Source organism: Podarcis liolepis (assembly GCF_965112155.1).
Source record: "Podarcis liolepis genome assembly, chromosome: 2".
Lineage (NCBI taxonomy): Eukaryota > Metazoa > Chordata > Lepidosauria > Squamata > Lacertidae > Podarcis > Podarcis liolepis.
Genome location: NC_139555.1, coordinates 44534039 through 44553291, shown reverse-complemented (window position 1 = coordinate 44553291; position 19253 = coordinate 44534039). Strand labels below are relative to the sequence as shown.

Genomic DNA, 19253 nt, shown 5'->3' with positions numbered 1-19253 from the left:
ACTGTACCAGTTTTCTAAAGAAATTAGAGAGGATGTTTAAAGGACAACAAGCAATTGCTTTGCAGTAGTCTTTCTACAATAGTCAAAGCAAAAGAGAAATAAAGTATACTCTACAATTTTCCAGCAAGATTAGAAGCTTATTTGGGCAAGGTAAAAAGGTACTGCAGCAAGTCAGTGCAGTGTAGTTAGACAAAAATAAGCATCCTTTTTATTTAAAAGCAGGGTTGGGTGACTTCACTGGAGAAGGTGCACATACCTTAGGAGGTAACCATTGGCACAAAATGATAGTTTTGACTCAGGAAAATGGTGTTGGCTGTACAAATAAGGGTACATATCTGGATTGATAATGGGTGGAGCCAGTAGTGCCTGCATAGACATCTTACTTTTAGCCTGTGCTCCTATTCCTTCTCCTTCAAGAGCACAACCGCTGCCCATTTACATCCATAACACTGTACGAAGTGGTAGAACTGCAGGTTTATGGGCAAAATGAAGACAGCAAGGTTGGAAAATGGACAAAATGGCTAGTTGGTACTTACTCATGAAGAATTGAGAAGCTACAGCCACCTTGTTTTTCACTTTGAAATGATTGTCAGGGAGAAATTGTAGTGGTAGAAGTAATGTATTGCTTTTCACCCTTTTGCTTTAGTTGCTTAATATTTAAGCTTTGCTCCATGTTACCTTTTTTGTCTGTTTGCTATGTCACTATGCCTCCTTCATTTGGTAGACTTGAATGAGGAAAAATGATTCAACTTTTAAGGGTCACTTGAAATTAATTGTTCAAGAATGTTGTGTACCATCTATTCAATAAAGCCTTGATTTTTTTCCTGCACTTTTAAAAAAGATAAAAAAGCAGTCTGCCTCTTCATCTGGTTGCTTATTTGACAGTAAAAGGCTAATTAATATACTCAAGCTGCAATCCTAGACATACTCACCTGGACATAACTATGCCTTCTGTGTAATCCCACATAGGATTGCAGGTTGATAAACAGCTAACACTGCAATCCTATGTGTGATTAAAGGATTGGGCCTTCATTTTGGTGTCCCCTGCTTCTGGAATGTTCCTCTATAGCCAGCACTAACTTTTCAGCAGTAAACGAAGAATTTATAAGGTTTTTTAAATTGTCGTCTTCGCCCCCCCCTTCCCCCGTTTTTTAGTACCATGGTGTTTATATCTGCTTTATTTCAAATATAGATTTTTAATATGTTTAGTTAACTGCCTTGAAAGCTCTCGTGAAAGGTGGGTGGAACATTCTGAAATAAAAACAGAACACACACTTGTGCTGCAGGATATTACCAACCAAATAGGCTACGAGGTTTCTTGCTCCCCCTTGCAGCAGGCTCCTTCTGTACCAGGTTTGCAAATCTGCTACTTCATTAGCAGCTGTAATACTGCCAACAGCTGAACTGTTGTTTATGTTATGGAGAATTAAGTATAGAGCTTCTTTGCCTGCCTTAGGAGCTCGGACATGATTATCTCAAAGTGGTGCTGGGATACGAACAAGCCGTAGAAAATGGTATTGCAAGTACAGCAGATGCACAGTCAAGAACTTGTACCAGCTTTTTTTGTATTGATATGCCACAGGTTGTTATAGTTTGCCAACTGCCTCTGTCACTGCCCCCTCAACCCCCCCCCCAAAAAAAAACAACCCCAAGCACTAAATGGATAGAATTATCAAGTCCTTGATTCATTTACAGAGATAAACACCAACACAATTGCAGCTTTTGATAGCTTCAATTACACCCAGGCTATTTTATACAGTATACTACATTTATAGGAAAAGCATTCATATGTTCCTTTGAATAAGAAGGCAACAAAATGCAGACCACAATACCATCAATGCTTTATTACACTTAGCAAAAGTGTCCTCTCTGAATAGAAAGGGATCGGCCCTCTCATTCACGCACATAGGCTGCAAACTCCATGAACACACAAAATGGTTGTACTTTAGTTACAGGTATGGGAACACTGGATTCTTCTATTTAGCAAAGCCAAACACTCCTCCCCCTTCATCACAAGGGAGGATAAAGAGTGCCCAAATAAAGTGCATCTAAGATGGCAGCGGAAGTCAGACCACTTCACTCTATTCACCCACACCTGTAAAAAGTACCTCATAGAAGAGAAATGCATAAGACTATGTTCAAATCTTCATATTTAGATAAAGATGTTAGGCCTTAAAAGTTTTAATTCACCCTCTTTCTGCATTCACTGAAACGCCACAATTCCAATGCCACACTTTTTACCAGGAGTGGGTTGGGCTTATGTTATCGGTTGTTGTTATTTGGATTTTGAACAAAGTTGATAGAGTACGAGCCAGTTGAGGAATCCTGTTTCACCTGGAAGTTCTCTGTTGAGAGGCCAAAAGGGCGCAGAACCAAGTTGCCAAGATCTTTCAGTTTGCCTGCAATACACACACAAAAAGAAATGTACTTCCCAACATGTACAAGAAACTACACAAGGTCAGTAATGAAGCAATGTTCCTTGTTGCTTGAACACTGTCCACAAGGAGGAGTTCCAAATGAATTGGCTGCAAGCATTCCATTGTTCAAGAGTGCTAACACAGGAATGATTATGTTCTGTACAGCACCTGCCTCATGACACTTAAGCAACAGTAGATGATTTGGAAAGATGGGCTCCACATGCTTGAAACCTTGTTTAGTCCTCTGTCACAAGTTACCTACATTAGTGTTAAGCACTGTGCCTATTCAAAGCTTATCTAGTTTGCATGTATGATCATTTTGTCTCCAAAAGTAATTAATCTTTGAGAACAGTGTTTTACTTATAGCTAATAAAGTAACTTTCAAACTTGCTAAGAAGTTGTAGTAACCCTAAAAAAAGTGCTGAAACCAAATGGTTCTTAGGCAGAAGTTACAGAGCAAGTAAAAAAAACCCAAAACCTAAATAAAGCCTGCCTGAAGACCATGAACTATCAACATGAAACAAAACACATGGGTAAGAGATAAGAAGGCACATAAAAATTTGTATAAACTGAACACACTGGCCCGGGACCAGAGGCTTAAGAATTTGTTCAAATGAACAGCTCTTGTAGATGCAACTTTTGAAGAAGCAGCATAAAACATTTTCCTTCTGTCATATTCAAATGCCTAAAACTGCTAAAACTGAAAGAGTAGATGTATGGCATTTTGGGGTTCAATATTATTTTCAGAAACTTGCTGCCTTTCAACTGCTGTGCTACAGATAGTGAAGCAAACGTTCGCCTCGGCAGTTGAAATGTAGGACAGACTAATTCATATTTCTGTTTGCTTTGCCTTTCATTCTAATAAGCATTATCATCTACACCCTACTGCCTCTGATCAGAATTTTAGATTATAAATCCACATAATTTCAAACTGAGCATGCAGCATAGTGTGTAAACATTGGTGTTGAGGCACAGCATCTTACTAAAAAGGAGATTGTGACCAGAACCACATGACCAAACAGGTCAGACTCCTGGGGGCAGGTATGCTTCACTGACTGCCCTTTCTTCTCACCAGCACAAGAGGGAGGAGAGATTCTGCACTCAGTATCCTGCTCAGCTACGAGTGTCTGGCAGAAATGAACCTGTCAACTGTTTCTCTGATTCTGGATGGTGGTCACTGTGCAATCCAGAGGGGTACTCTCTCATATGAATCTATTGGGAGTTTGCCTCTCAAAATGTGTCTCCCACACACACCCATTACTCACAACCTGCATACCTACTGCGACATTCATGAGCAGCTGCCACTGCTTCCCCTGTTGGGCTCAAGAAGGCCCAGTGCAAACACTCCCATCCCAAAAATCGGGGGTGGTGGTGTAAAAAGATGATCCACACATACTACAACACCCGTAGTCTAGATCAGAACAAATATATCTGATTGTCCATTTTCAACAACAGTTTCAAATCAGCAGCTTAAACGTAACATTCAATAAGCTTTGATGTTTGTGGAGTTGGGATGGTCTGAGATGGGGCATCAGTGTTGTGAAAAATGAGGATCTCTGAAACCCAGAGATTTCAGGGGTAAGTCTGTCCTAGAGTAGTAAGAGAAGTCATTAATTTGTCTGCAGGGATGGTTGTGTAAGAAATTCATGTTTTATACCAATGCATGGAAGCTACCACACAAGCAAGGTGGATACCAGTGCCACTTACCCAACATCTCTTCCTTAAGTTTCTCATTGCGTTCTTCTATTTGTCTTGGCAATCGCTAAGAAAAACAAACAAGAGAATCAATTCTTCAAAGCTGGCTTGGACAACCTGTTTATTTGCCCATGACACATACTATGCATGGTTTGATGCATGACTTAGCACAAAAAAAACACAGGGGCACACTCATGGCAAGAACTCACTGGAGCACTGCAATGCTACTGCAATACTACTTTATAAGTGCAGAACTACTTTGTAAGTCATTTTATGGTATGGAAGTGTTTGGTTGAGTAAATGCTGCCAAACTGGAAACCATCCAAAATTTATTTTTGAGATCACTCTTGAACTTCCCACATGGCACTCCCATTGTCATTGTGACATTTGTATTCTGGCCACAGTTCACCATGCCATGCTTCTGTACTGGCTGAAATTACAGCACATGCCAGACGAAAGGTTGCCCCTAAAAACATTGCTTTGGAGCAAATTTCTGATAGATCAACGTTGGGTCAATACATGTGAAACCCTTATTACTGCATGGTCTGATTGTTGATGTCTTCAGGGTTACTAAGTAGTGTACTGAAAGTTGCAAAGTAGTGTACTAAAAATAAAGTCAAAGAGCAGTACCTTCTGTTAGAAGGTGTCACCTCTGGACTAGACAATTTTCATTGTTTTATTACTCCCTGAAATGTTATTATGGTCTTCTAGATTACTCTCCTGAATAATCTGTTGAAGCAATGAGGAAGGGGTTTACAGCTTTGAGATTTTAAACTATGATCAGACTCAAAAAGCTTACTGTAGGTCAGTTCTTCCTTATTAGAAATGAAGCTTCATTTTGGACTTAAATACGGGAATAAAGTAATCTGATCACACTTTTTCCAAGTTTAAAAGTATGGTAGGCTGTTGTCCTGGTAATGCATGCCTTTACCTTTAAGATTTAATACTTATGTCCAACAGTCACCAGGAGCCATCCACTCCATTACAGTATTTGGGGAAGGAAAGAAACTTACCATACAAGCTTCTCTTGCTTGATGGATTGATGGGTCTTTTTCCAACAAGTTTTTGTAGTCTTCTAAAGCTTCATCCAGCTTTTCTGTTTTTTCATACAGTTCTGCTCTCCTGAGCAGTGCCTTGATATAGTTTGGATTTAACTCCAGGGCTATAAAACAGAATTAAATAGCAGAAAAACTGAGGTAGGAAACTTTTTACTTCAAAGCCTAGGGCATCTGCAGCATGTTCTAGATGAGCTAGCCTCAGGCTATAGGATAGTGCTGGGAGTAGAAGCTATGATCTCTAGCGTGAACCATACACAAATGGATTAATAATTAGTCATTTTATTGTTTGCTTTAATGTACAGTTATAGCAAATATAAGTGATCAAAACCCTTTGTGGACCATCTTGAACTTGATTTAGTTTCTAAGTGCAAGATCAAGCCATATACACAGCATGTTTTCATGCTACACATGCATGTCCATGTGGATCTTAAAGGAAAACAAGCAGCTCTGCTCTAGCAGGAGTGAGGCTAGCTGGATACTCCACCACTCAGGACAATACCTGATGACCAGCTAATCGTTGGCACTTTGCAGGCTGTGCCTTTGCCTGTATGGTCTGATTTCAAACCATGCTGGCAAAAATGGGTCACCTGCCATCTTAAGACACCAGTTAATTAACTGGTGGGCGGCACCCACCTGCAGGGGTCAGCCAAATGCAGCTCCCCAACCCCACTTTAAATAAATGTTTCTCATTCCATGGGCCAGGAACCACCTGTGGGTCTCAATCTGCTTTCAAGTGGGTCTCAGTTCCACAAGCTACCCAGTCTCTCTGCCTCACATCTCTGTCCATGTGATAGCTCTTTGGCTAGACTAATGCTAGCGCCAGCTGAATAAAGGTGGTTGGAAGACCACTGAAGACCCCTCCAGTGGCGGGGGGGGGGGTCTCCTTCCAAGAGGAAAGGGCTAGAGGAGATGTTGAAGAAAACTAGAAAGACATAAAAGGTGAATAATTTAAGAGAGAGAAAAATTTGGAATGAGAAGACAGAGGGTAAGAGAGGAATGTTGTTCTAGGAGGGAGAAGGACACGTAAAAGTAGCAGGGAGGAGGAATGAAAGAAACCGGCCATTTTAGGGGTGATAAAGTACAAGTGTGAAAGGAGGACAGAAGAAATCACACGACATGAATAAAAACATTCTGAGAGACATGTGGGCAGGGAGGCTGGATATAATATACAGTAAAAGCTTCACATAAAAAGCCTCCAGATAATAAAATTTTACCTAAAATAAAAGTGGGAATGCAGAATCACAATAGTTCCAGAAGCAAAAATATGTATTTAGCTAGTGGAAAACTGAATTATGGAACTCCACAGAAAATTGCTATGACAAAGAACACAGCAACTTCCAAAGAGATATTATATGTCAATAAAAGAATGTCAGTAACTGCCAGCTGGTTAAAGCAAATTCCACCTCCATCACCATTTTTAACTGGGTTCATCTCTATACCTCCGCTGGTGGGGTGCCTCTCAAGTAGATAACAGTTTAGATAACAGTCTTACCAAGACAACATGCTTTTGACAGAGCACAAGAACAGGAAAACAGTACCTTTGCTGCAGTCACTTATGGCAATTTCCCTCTTGTCCTGTAAAAGAAGAGGTGGCATTAATATTTAACACCAAACAGTATTTTTATAGAAATGCTAAATACTTATTCTTTGTGATGCTTATTCACATATTTTAATGTTTGCAGTGTAGTGTAACAGAATATTCTGGATGACTTATTCTAAAGCTGTGAGGGGACTAATTTGCCTAAACTACTAGAGGCTAATAAAAGTATGATCAGCATTTGTTGGCAAGCTCTTCCACAAGGGGACTTACGGCATGCAAATGTACCAAACTGCTGTACATTCTGCTGTACATTCAGCAATAAGTAAAATAAAAGAATACTAGGAATACAATCAAAATCGTTGATGCAATAGACCGTGTTAACATTGATTTACTCTCTTGATTTAAATAGTTGGTATGGTAGAGTTTTTGGCTGGCCTTGCTGGTCAAGCCAAATATTGCAGTCTCCAGTGAACATCCTTGCTTAGCAAGCCCCACCACCCCACACCAATCTTTCCCAAGGACAGCACACCCGGTTTGCCTGAACGTGCCTTCCAGCATCAGCATCCAACACCCCCTTCTCAACAGAAGGACCGAGGAGGAACGCATCAGGTTGTTCACTGCTGCTTGAGAGCATCCCAAACACCTTCAAGCAGCAGCATGGAGCACCTCCCTGCCCACCTCACTCAAGAGAAGAGCCATTAGGAAGCACACCCAGTTGAGCAGCGGCATTCAGGCATCCTTGCCTGCCTTTCTTGCCCTGGGGGTTGCAGGGTTGGCCCAGCTTGGATGAGGATCTCCAGGCAACTACAACTGCTGTGCAACTGCCCAAGCCCTGTCCATCTCTACCGCTTCCCCAAGAGAGGAAAAGACTGGTCATTCATGAGTCATGACATGTGCCAAAGGTCAGAGGGAACTTCTTAAGTCTGGAAGTAAGACTGTGCTGACTAGCCTGCTTAACAGAGGTCCCAGTTTTACTTTTTCTACTCAGCACTGTTCCCGTGTTCTCCCACAGTGAGAAAAAAGTCTAAGAGAACAAAATGCCTTCAGATGTCAAGTTTATAGCTGAAAAGGAAGATTAAAACAATAATCACATTCATTCTTGCTACTTCACTGTCTTGGGAATTACCTGTTTCATTCTTGCTGCAGCTCTGTTTGAATACAAAATGGATCTGTCTGTGTTACAGCAGGCTGGACAAACCTGCAGAGCTCTTGCATAAGCGTCTTCAGCTTCTTTATATTCTGCAGTTTAAATGAAATGTCAAGATCGAAGACAGTAAGTGCACACACAAGAACTGATGCCTTGAAGGCATGCCTAGCATCACATCCCGTCCCCCCCAATTTAATTTTTCAGAAAAAATACACTGCTAAAACAAACAAAAAAGCAATGTATCCCAGTCCGAGCAACAGTCATCAAGGATAACTAGAGGCATTAACTAGAAGCATTACCAAATGTTCAGAATCTCATACCAACCCTTTCGAGGGCTTAGGGGCCAGTCATAGCACATTACAACATCTTTAACATAGGTGAGGAGCTGCTCATGGTAGATAGGACTACCCCAAGGCAATTAGGAGACATCATTAAGGGAAGAGGAGTTAAGAGTAGGGCAAGGCTCCACACTTCATTTTAGTTGCTAAGGCAACTAAAATATAATTCTGGCAACCTGGAATACAGATACTGGTAGCCAAGGTCTATTCTCCTGACACCGAGCCTTGGAGATACTGGAGAGGCAAGAAGACCTTTCTACTTTTGGACAAGCTCTGTGGTTCAGCACAAGTAGTATGGCTCCTTACCCTGCTTCCCAGCACTGAGCCAGGGAAGAGTGCAAGGGATTCCCCGCCCACCATCAAGTCACTGGGCCTAGGGCATGGTGTGATGTATTTCTTCAGAATAAAACAGAGTGAGGGCAAGCCCATCTATTAAGGTCAAACAAAATGTGAAGACCCTTGCTGAAAGTGGACTCATTCTCTGAGTGCCAACCTTTATGCGCCCCAAAATGGCACCATCCAAAGACAAGAAGAAGGCTTTCAGCAGGATATGGGGAATCCTGAGGTTTGCAGAAGTACTAAACACACTTAAGAAAATGGCAACAACTTGCTCAGAGCTGTTTTCCCAAGACTGATTGAAGGGGGGAAAACCATCAATGGCACAGTTGCCTCAAAATCCACAATGGATTTAATCCCAAGTAAGCACAAGTATGACTGCAGTGCTGGGATCTTAACTCCCCGAACCCTTAAAAGAGAATTCCCAAATACAATGGTAAGGTATAAAATGAAGTCCTCTCCAGGGGTATATATTCCAAATATGGCTGGTCATAAGAAGACTACATAAACACCTATAAGGACCACATCAATCACCTGCACAGATGACAAATTCTACATAGCATTTGTCTTTAGACCGACCACAATTTGGGTATTACATCGTTGTAATTCACCCACCTCCTTTCTTGAACTGTTCATTTCCTTCTTCTTTTAATTTTGTGCTCTCATTTCTTCTCTTCTGTAATACAAAGAAGACCAGATAATAAATAACTGAAGCAAGTAAGCAAAATAGCTTATTATTTGATATCACAATGGAAACTGTAACCTGAAATATGGAAATAGCTATCCAAAAACCCATCTATTATTTAGTATTTTGCCTAGCTATTTTGTACATACTTTTTAATGTTCTGATTTCTAAAAAGGAGACATGTTTCAAAATTTGAGTGAAGTCTTCTCCCCACCAAAAAGGCCCAAGAGTTCTTGAGGCTTGGCTATCCACAAATGCAAACAGTAGGCAAACCATAACCATAGCAAATTTCATTTTCCTAGCTTAAATGGTAGGAGGCTCTTCCTTAAGCAAGGAGAACCTACCAAGTGCTTGTTTATGACAAATCCTTTACATTAAAAATAAAATAATTTCTTGATCTCTGAATCCTGTGAAACAGAGGACACTTTACATTTTACAGATGAGGCACTAAGGCCAATAGAGACTTCCCCAAACCAAGGCTGGAGTTGTTTGACCTCAGTCTTGTAGTTCCAAGAACCACAAAAACTATTCACCCACTTGGGTGAATGAAGAATTGACCTAAGGTACATAGAAATTGTTTATTGTTTATGATTATTTCTGCTATATGTTCTTTGGTAAAACAAGGACAGTCAACTTTTGTGGAAAAATAAGCTTTCAAGAATTACAGCCCTCCACCTCTTTTCACTAACTACCACATGCTCTTCTGTTCCCAAATCCCATTTAAGACTTCCCACCCTGGACTACCCTGTGACATAAGAGCTCAACCAATGTCTTGTGGAGACAGGAAGATGTCTAGCCACCAACACCTTCTACCTCTTTTACTAATTTCTCAACTTTTTCAAACCTCTGCCTCTCTATCCATTCCTTCCCTTGCCCCCCATCCTCTTTTCACTGGTCTCTAGTTCCTCATCTTTTCTGCCCTCTCCCCATTCCCTAAGTTTCCCCCCCAATAGTTATTTCATCCTCACATCCATGACAGCCAGCTTACTACTTTCCTGCCCGCTGAGCCAATTTCTGCTTCCTAGTTCAGGTCCTGTGACATCATAAGAGCTCAGCCAATAAACAGAGGGCTTGAAAGGCAACAGACCCTGCATTTAACTTGAAATCAAGTGTATCAACACACACACCTACCTCTTTTTGTTCATTCTCTGCTTTAATGCACACTACTTAACACTGATTGCCCAACACACTCAGGATTTAGCTTGCTACCACAGTACAGAAAGGAACTGTCATAAGATAAATTTCATTTTATTCTCTGGATTTTTTGAAGTGCCTTACCATGGAGGTTTTCCATTATTTTACTGTGGGGAAAAACTTCCTTTTTAAAGAAAGGAAAGTTATAATCTTTCAAATATATACAGCCAAAAAATGCCTATTCAATTAGAGAAAAGTTAACAGAGCATATATATATATATGCGCGCATTAATGATAACATTTTCTACTACCCAGCCATACACCTCCAAATTTTAGTAAGCATTCATTGGATGAAAATAAAAGTTAGTTTTGTGGTTTTGCTGGTAATTGATTGGAACTAAAAATTTGAATGTAAGGGAAAATATTACAGGTTAGGAAACATACATTTGAAAAGGAATGCACTTCCTTGATAATATTTTTCTGTCATTAACTATGGCTGAAAGCTAAAAAGATACAGTACATGGAGCAAGCAGTCCAGCAGTAAGCGTGTAAGTACAAGCAACCTTGCTCATCTAATGACTAGCAGAAAGATAACTCTGCAAAGTAAATATTTACAGAATTTTAATATAATAGAGAGTTTAGCTTTACTAGACACGAGTTGTATGTTACCCAGTGAAGAATCTGATTTTGTTTTTAAATGCAAACAGAGGCCTCGTTGTTTATATACTGCTGAGTCACTGTTTCACATCTTTCTTGATATAAAAGGAGAAATGACTGTGTCTGAACCCTAAAAAGCAGCCTTGCTTGAGGAATGCATTTTAATCCCTTTATTAACCTTAGTTATCCAGTCTCAGAATTCCCCAACCTACCCTTTGTTCATTGCACATAAACTGATTGACAAAACCACTGTTGCTTTTGTTGAATGATAAACATAACAAAATAATTAAAAGATTAACTTTTATTTTAGATGAATATTCTTGCTACTGAATAAGCATTGCTTGCAAAGGTGAAAAGCCCAAATCCAGACAATCATGTCACAAACAAGCAAGATCCTATGTGTCTTCTAGCAGTTCTGACATTAGGAATAATCTCACCCACCACCAACAAGCAGAGTTTTTTAAACTTTTAACAGTTGCCTTTTCTAAATCCTGAAATGAATCAGACAACTCAGATAAGTCAAACGACACTTAAAAATCTAGAAGAGTCTAACACAAGAATTTTTTTTTAAGTACAGCCTGCACACAATTGTCCAGCAGGCACACACTGCCCATCTCTGTTTTAGGATGACAGAGAGCAAGTGGAACAGAATAATCAGAAGACAAACAGAAACACAACAAAGGAGTGGTAAAGGAAAAGTCGGTGTCTCTGGCAAATATGGATAACACAGACAAAAATGAGCAAATAATGAGTTTGCTTGCAATCACATGTAGCAACATTCCCTGACTTGGTGCTGTGATGGCTAGGGCTGATGGGAGTAGTAGTCCAAAATATCTGGAGGGCATCAGGTTGGGGAAGGCTGACATATAGGAAAAGAAGAAATGTCTCTGTGGATTCCTTTATCTTGACAAATGACAATTACGCTGTGGCTGGGAAGAGTCACATTGCTGGAATTTAATCACAAACCCTCCAAACCTAATCCATAAAACGGGGGGGGGGGGGATGCGTAAACCTGTGCCCTGAAAAGACTGCAATCCAACTAAATCATTGTGTGCATGGAATGACTTCCAAGAGCACAATGGATTCATTTACATAGTTCTGCATGCACAATAATTTCATTGCACACTTGCCAATAAGCCCCACTAAGCTGAAAAGGATTTACTTCCAAAAAAGCATGAACAGGAATTGGCTGCTGTAGGTGGGAGTAAATTTGACTGAAATCAACAAATGCTATTTCCAATTAAAAAAAGAGCAGGACTATGTTGAAAGATTTCATTTTTTTAAACATACAGTGAATACTAGAAAAGCTAAAATTCAAAACATACTCCTTGGAACTTTGTTGCACTGAAATCAATGGGACATACTTCCAAAGAAATATCATTAAAATCAGAGTGCTAATCAACACAATGTTAAAGAAACATTTGTAGTTTCATTAAAGCATACCTGTTTTTCTTCCTCAGACATATTTTTCTCTAGTTCTAATAAGTCCTTTTCATCTAGCTCTATTTCATTTTCTAAAGGATCTGCCTTATTATTGTGATTCTCTTCTGCCACTCCTGCTTCAAAAGAGTCATTACAGTCATGGAAGAGGTCTTCGTCTTCTCTGGACTCAGAGTGAGGCAGCTGAGTCACTCCTTCTTTGGCGACTTTAGGGACATGCACATTATTACAATCTGGCTGTGAAGGACTGCTTTGTTCCTCTGAGAGTTTCAAACCCTCAACTAATTTTTCAGGAGAAATTGAATCTTCAGATTCCATGTTGAGCCTACAAAGTTGATTTTCTGCCTTCAACAAACAAACACAGAAAAAAAAATTACACATGGCAACAGATATGAAATCTTTATACAATGCTGGCAAAATCTTAACACATCTAATAGTCACAGAATCAGCTATAAACTGATAGTTGGATCTAGAGATACTTCCCCTCCACCATTTTAGCTTCATCATTCTCAAAGCAGTACTCTTCCAAAGCAAGCTAAACTCTAAAATGGGATTTGGTACAAATTTATGCTATTGTAGTTTGAACAAGATTATAATGTATTTCAACAGTAATCCAGTGCCTTTAGTAGCAGCATGATGAGAAACTGTTCCCAGATGCAACTCCACCAGTTATTGAACCTACTAAAATATTGACACATGAAACTGCCTTATTATTTAAAGTCAGATCATGAGCCTACATAGTCCACCACTGTCTTCTCTGACTCCCCCAGGGTGAGCCTTGCTACCTCAATTTTGTATTTTAACTGGAGACACGAGGGATTAAACCCTGGACTTCAATGTGCAAAAAATGTGCCCTCCCAATCAATTATGGCTCTTACCCCAATATTCCCATTTCTTTGTTTTACAGGTTTATGTCATGCCTTTAAAATAATAATAATAGAGCAACTGAAAGAAATTACAAAAAACCGTGTAACCTCCCCCTCCCTTCCTCTTCTCCCACCCGCGAGAACAGGCCTGGCTTTTGAACTAACCCCGGCAACTCCTCACATCAAATCATGCCCGCAGACACCCAAGCCTGGCATCACAGCAGCGGGTACAGCAACTGAACCCACAACCGCCCCACCAGGAACAGCAGCCATGGGCTGCCAGACCTGACCAGTGAAGCCATAGAGACATTTTGCAAATTCCTCCTCGCAGAGCTGCTAAAGCCGCACACCAAACCACACCACGTCCTTATTTCACGAATTCGAGGCGTTCCCCCCTCGGTCCTCTTCACCCTTAGTGCTGACAGGAGCCAGTGATCAAGAATTGGGGGCCCTTGGGCAAGCAAGCTCGCTCCCCGTAGCTCCCCCGCCCCTGAAGCATATCCTAAGGCAGGTAACCCAGGAGCCACACACCCCGCCCCCCAAGCCCCACTTCGCCCACTGCCCTGTTTCTCTCCCTCAGAGGCCCGTACCTATCACGTCTCTACCCGCAACTCCACTACTTCCTGACGCCGCGTCGTTCACGCGCCGCGCTCCCCTTACGTCACTTCCTGTTTCCTTTGCAGGGGCGAAGCCAAGACGCTTGAAGAAAGGAGCGTCGGTGACGTCACGCCTTCGTCTCGGAGGGGTGGACGTCGAGCCTCCCAGGCCAATCAGCGTGGCCGTGGCGCCAAGGGAGGCGGGCGGGGAGGCATTGGCGCTGTAGGGTTGGGGTTTGCGTAGAGCGGTTTTAAGGCGAAGGGGTTCGGTGTGTTTGTTGGCGGGGGAGAGGGATCCCTTACGTTGCCATGTAAGGCAGTCTTATGGCTGATGGCTTAGAAGTCATTGTCACTGTTTGCTCCCTAGCAAGTGGCTGCAGGCGAAGAGCCCCGCAGGGATGGAGCGTGGCGCTTCTACTGCAGCGCGTAGACTAGGGCAGTTCCCGGTGAAATAAAGGGGGACAGAAGTTGCCACTGTAAACTTTTACTTTCCTGTTAAGTGATAGAGGAACTCGAATACAGTAATTACAGAGCAGGCAGAAATTCAGAGCACCATCTTTTTATTTTTAATTTTTAAAATTGCAATCTGGATTGCATGTCCTCGAATATGGGCAAAGTTTCTCTCCATGGACAAGAACAAAAATAAAAATAAACTTCCTGTAGTGTGTGCTTTCTTTCAGGAAGGAAATGTTCTGGTTGGCTAAAGCTGGTCCTGCATACATTAGAACCAGGATCTCCAAGCTTCCTTCTATATTGCCTATAGGGCTGCAATAGCCCCATAAGTAGAGTACTGATCTACAGGCCGACGAGGCCGCCACTTTTAAATAAATCTTTAAAAAATACAATTTTATACTGCAGCAAGTTGAGAGGAAGTCAGGAATATGCCCAGTATCAGTTTTCGCAATTCCAGAAAGCAAAGCTCAAAATAGATTCCACTAGAGGGCCCAAAATGCTTACTCATAGGCCCACTCATCAGTTCCCAAACTACCTTAAAAAGACTTAAAGCTGCTTAGAATTACCGTATTTTTTGCACCATAACACTCACTTTTTTCCTCCTAAAAAGTAAGGGGAAATGTCTGTGCGTGTTATGGAGGGAATGCCTACGGGTGGCATGCCTACGGATTTCCCTCCTCTAAAAACTACGTACGTGTTATGGTCGGGTGCATGTTATAGAGCAAAAAATACGGTATGTCAGCACACATGAATAAGCTTTAAAAAATCTGAAATGCAAGAAATAAATTTGATAAGACACACAGAAAGGAAGCTTAAATAAAAAAATTCCTTCCAGTAGCACCTTAAAGACCAACTAAGTTAGTTCTTGGTATGAGCTTTCGTGTGCATGCACACTTCTTCAGATACACTGGAAGGAATTTTTTTATTTTGACTATGGCAGACCAACACGGCTACCTATCTGTAACAGAAAGGAAGCTTGCTATTTATTTGTGTACCTAGGAAAAATTACTACTTACAGGATAACTGGTATTCTGAGCAGAAGCACTTTTAGAAAATCCTTTTGATTTAAATCCCTTTGATTGAAATAAAACTCTTCAAATAAGTGACCCTAAGCATGCTTACTAGGAAGGAAGTTCCACTGAACTACATGGGATATGTTTAAATTCAGGCTGAAAACTAGTAAAGGTATGCAAAATAAATAGGGTGCCTTTAAGCCACAGCTATATGGGATGCAGGTGGCACTGTGGGTTAAACCACAGAGCCTAGGACTTGCTGATCAGAAGGTCCCCGTGATGGGGTGAGCTCCCGTTGCTTGGCCCAGCTCCTGCCAACCTAGCAGTTCGAAAGCACATCAAAGTGCAAGTAGATAAATAGGTACCGCTCCGGCGGGAAGGTAAACGGCGTTTCCATGCGCTGCTCTGGTTCGTCAGAAGCGGCTTAGTCATGCTGGCCACATGACCCGGAAGCTGTACGCCGGCTCCCTCGGCCAATAAAGCAAGATGAGTGCCGCAACCCCAGAGTCGGCCACGACTGGACCTAATGGTCAGGGGTCCCTTTACCTTTACCTATATGCTATATATCAGTTGGAGTGTGAACTTTACTAAAAGATCCCTCGGTAAACTTTCAGGGCACAGGAGCTCTCACAAAGCAGTGTATAAAAATAAAGACTAAACATAATAACATTAAAAACAACAGTATAAATAAATTCAAGCAATTAAGAAAATTTAGTTTGAAATGAAAAACAAGTAGTTGCTGGAACCATGTCCTGAAAGCAGTGCTAAAGAGAAGCTAGTTTTAGCTGAGATTCCTAAGGGCCCAGTCTTCAGTGCCTTCTCTTGATAAGCAAACGGGGGGAAATCAAATGGAACTAATTTCTCATAAGCAATAAGTCCTTTGTTGCTGCACTTTTCACTTTTGAAAAGGTATAATGACAAACAAAGCCATGCAAGCTTGCATATGTTCCAGACAATGCCTAGAGACTTGCAGAAGTATGGCCACAGAGTTCCATTTTCAGCCCCCTGTATTTGAAGATACTCATTGGTGCCCTTTCGTTATGGCACTTGTTCGCCTTTTTTTACTGGGGGGGGGGGGGAGACATGAATGGCACCAGTGTCTAAACTTCAGATTCAAAATCATAAGACAGGAGAGCATCGTTGGAACAGATACAAATGCCTTCACCTGAATCAAGTACAGGCAGCTTTTGTTGTCAGCTGTACTACCAATGTCCTAGGCTCAGGCTAGGACTGTGAAGCAAGTTGCTTAAATCAGATTAGGATTTGCAGCCTGAGCAATACTTTTGCTACGTGCTGCCTGAGACTGCTCTGTGAAGTCATAGGTCAGGAAATTTTCAACTGAGGACATTGAGATTCCTGCATTGCAGGGGGTTGGGCTAGATGACCCTCAGGGGTCCTTCCAACTCTACAGTTCTATGCTTCTATGACTTTGCAAGTCATACACTTAACATTATTGAGTGGCAATGCCCATCGACTTTGGGGGGCAGCCCCCTTCAATATTTTATTCGGGGGCCCAAGGGACCTGAGCCCCTAGGAGTTGGCTCCTGTGAAGGGAAGGTAGGTGAAAGAGAGGCCAGCGTAACTGACATCGTGAGGATTAGCCAGGACTGCAGTTTAGCTAACAAGCTTGTCTCTTCCCCAGCCTGTTTAGCTATTTAAAGCATTGTAAACAAAATAATCAATGTGACAGGGGAGAGTCTGAATCAGATACTTTCTGCTCTGATATCCCAAATATAGAAAAGCTGCTTTCTCGGGCTATCAAGTAGCATGCAAAACATTAACATGTCAAATAGCAAGGAAGATAAATAATGTTTCATCTTTGGAGGAGGGAGAGAGAGAACATTGCCCTACAGTGCAGCTTGTCAAAAGGCATAGGTGGCACAAACACCCAAACCAGGAGCTTCCCCCTCCCTGCGTCTCCCCATTGCTGGAATCCTGTCATTAAAATAGATTGTTATTTTTCTTTCAGGGAGCTTAATACGTGGGACACACCTCACCCACATAGAAGTATACTTTGCCCCTTCTGTGCCCCCCTCCAATCTGGTCAAAAGATAAGGAAGGAACTTCCTTCTAAGCTACCTGGTGGGCACAGAATACTAAGCACAAGTCTCTAGTGCAAAATTTCTAGCTAAACCTGCAAAATCTACATTGCTATGTCACCACTGCATGTCCTGCCTACAATGTATCACTGAGCAGCTCCCTACATGAAGGAGTCTCAATGCGTCTTCACTAATTATGTACTTAAGAGGTACATAACAGGCCCATCATGCCATTGGCTGGATTATGGAGCAAATCCTTTATTCCAAGCTAATTCTAGTGCTCTGCGAACTCCCTGGCCCCAATAATGGCCTCTCACCCTCTTGGCACATTGACACCAACCTAGATTCTGTCACCTGTTTGTACGTTCTAAGCAACACTCAAGCCAGCCTGTGCTTATGAAAGGCAGTGGGAAAACATTTGGCATCCACACACAAAATGGGCAACACAACTGCACACTCATTTCAATGTAGATTAATTGTCCAGAAAGGCTCTTTGCATGTACATAAGCCCAATGACCTTGGATGCTTGAGCTTAATGGAATAAAGTCAGAGAGAACACTAAATAGACTTTACCAAAAAGGAAAGGAAAGGAAAAAAGTAATAGTAATACTACAGAAGCTGAAATGCAAGGGTGTCATAAACTAGCTGACTTAAGAATCTGAAGAAGTGACAAACAAATCAGGACTGGTTTCAGACCCCTTTTTCCAAACTCTCTTCAAAATAATACCTTCCATCATGATTGAATGAGGGCATGCGTCCAGAAAGCCCAGGTACTAAGACTGGCTCAAGTTCTCACCAATTCAACCTTCTTCAGTTGCACATTATAACCACCTCCCTTTTCTTGCCTCTGAAGGACTGAAAGGATGAAAACAGAACATGGTCCTTGCTTCCTGTTCATCGCTTCTGCATTTTCTAAAGACATGCAGTCCTTGCTGTTTTTCACAGTTCAACAATGCAATAAGAAACTACTGCGCTTTATGCAATGGTTATTTTTAGAAGACTGCTTGGTTTGGCTTAAGGCAGGTTTTGCACGTGGAGTAGAGGAGGGAAGGGTCGGTTTGCATCTTTATGTCTTTTGTTTGAGGAACGTTGTTGTTGTTGTTTTATCATTGTTGATTCCTTGGCCCCAGGAACAAACACTCTTTGCAAATCAGACTCAGAAGCAGTCAGATGCCATCACCTCTCTGGCACCGAGGAGGAAGCAGTACAGTGGACTTCCTCTAAAGATGGAGCGAGAGAGAGCAGGGATGGCTTCACTCCATAATAGATTGCAAAGAGAGGAAGCAAATTTAAGGACGGTCACTCCATTAGGAGCCTCAGAATAGAACAGAACCAGGCCTCTAGTGTGGCCAATCAATAGAATTTGATAGTTTAAAAATATCCTTACTATTTATATTACACTAGCAGCCTCATACGCAGTACAGTACTGCTCAGGAATTCTAAGGAAAGTCAGAAATCAGTGCAGTTTTGAAAACAGCAGTTAAAATTAGTGCAGTTTTGAAAGGTTCAGTCTGGCATCTTGATTCAAAAATGGCATCCAATTTTATCCAAAAATAGATGAGAACCTGCTCTTTGACCTCAGGAACTGTCATGCAAAATGTGGTTACAGTATTTTAAGAGGGGGTCCAAATGTGCACAAACAACTTTCCAAGCTATATAGTAAAGGTAAAGGGACCCCTGACCATTAGGTCCAGGCGTGGACAACTCTGGGATTGCAGCGCTCATCTCACTTTACTGGCCGAGGCAGCTGGTGTACAGTTTCCGGGTCATGTGGCCAGCATGACTAAGCCACTTCTGGCGAACCAGAGCAGCGCACGGAAATGCCGTTTACCTTCCCGC

General features: G+C 41.6%; 1 protein-coding gene across 4 annotated transcripts; it reads right to left on the bottom strand.

Annotated features, from left to right (window-relative positions):
- Nucleotides 1-1829: 1829 nt before the first annotated feature.
- Nucleotides 1830-14025, bottom strand: TTC1 (tetratricopeptide repeat domain 1). Of its 4 annotated transcripts, none has more exons than XR_014520729.1 (9): nucleotides 13904-14025; nucleotides 12451-12792; nucleotides 9147-9207; nucleotides 7837-7949; nucleotides 6709-6745; nucleotides 5126-5274; nucleotides 4125-4179; nucleotides 1906-2399; nucleotides 1830-1867 (listed from the first exon to the last, which is right to left on the bottom strand). XR_014520729.1 is itself a non-coding variant. In XM_083482846.1 (8 exons), the coding sequence occupies exons 2-8, from the start codon at nucleotides 12763-12765 to the stop codon at nucleotides 2263-2265; spliced, it is 867 nt and encodes a 288-aa protein (XP_083338972.1). In that variant the 5' UTR covers nucleotides 12766-12792; nucleotides 13904-14025; the 3' UTR covers nucleotides 1830-2262. The 4 variants fall into 4 exon arrangements, 2 of the variants coding, with proteins under 2 accessions (XP_083338972.1, XP_083338973.1); XR_014520730.1 differs by lacking the exon at nucleotides 13904-14025 and adding an exon at nucleotides 13724-13895; XM_083482846.1 differs by having other exon boundaries at nucleotides 1830-2399.
- Nucleotides 14026-19253: the final 5228 nt, after the last annotated feature.

Coding starts and splice junctions, on each gene's coding strand:
- TTC1 (XM_083482846.1), bottom strand. CDS start 12,765: ATGGAATCTGAAGATTCAATTTCTCCTGAAAAATTAGTTGAGGGTTTG. Junction 7,950..9,146: donor TGAACAGTTCAAGAAAGGAG/GTGGGTGAATTA, acceptor TTTAAACTGCAG/AATATAAAGAAGCTGAAGAC. Junction 5,275..6,708: donor CATAAGTGACTGCAGCAAAG/GTACTGTTTTCC, acceptor TCTGTTTTATAG/CCCTGGAGTTAAATCCAAAC.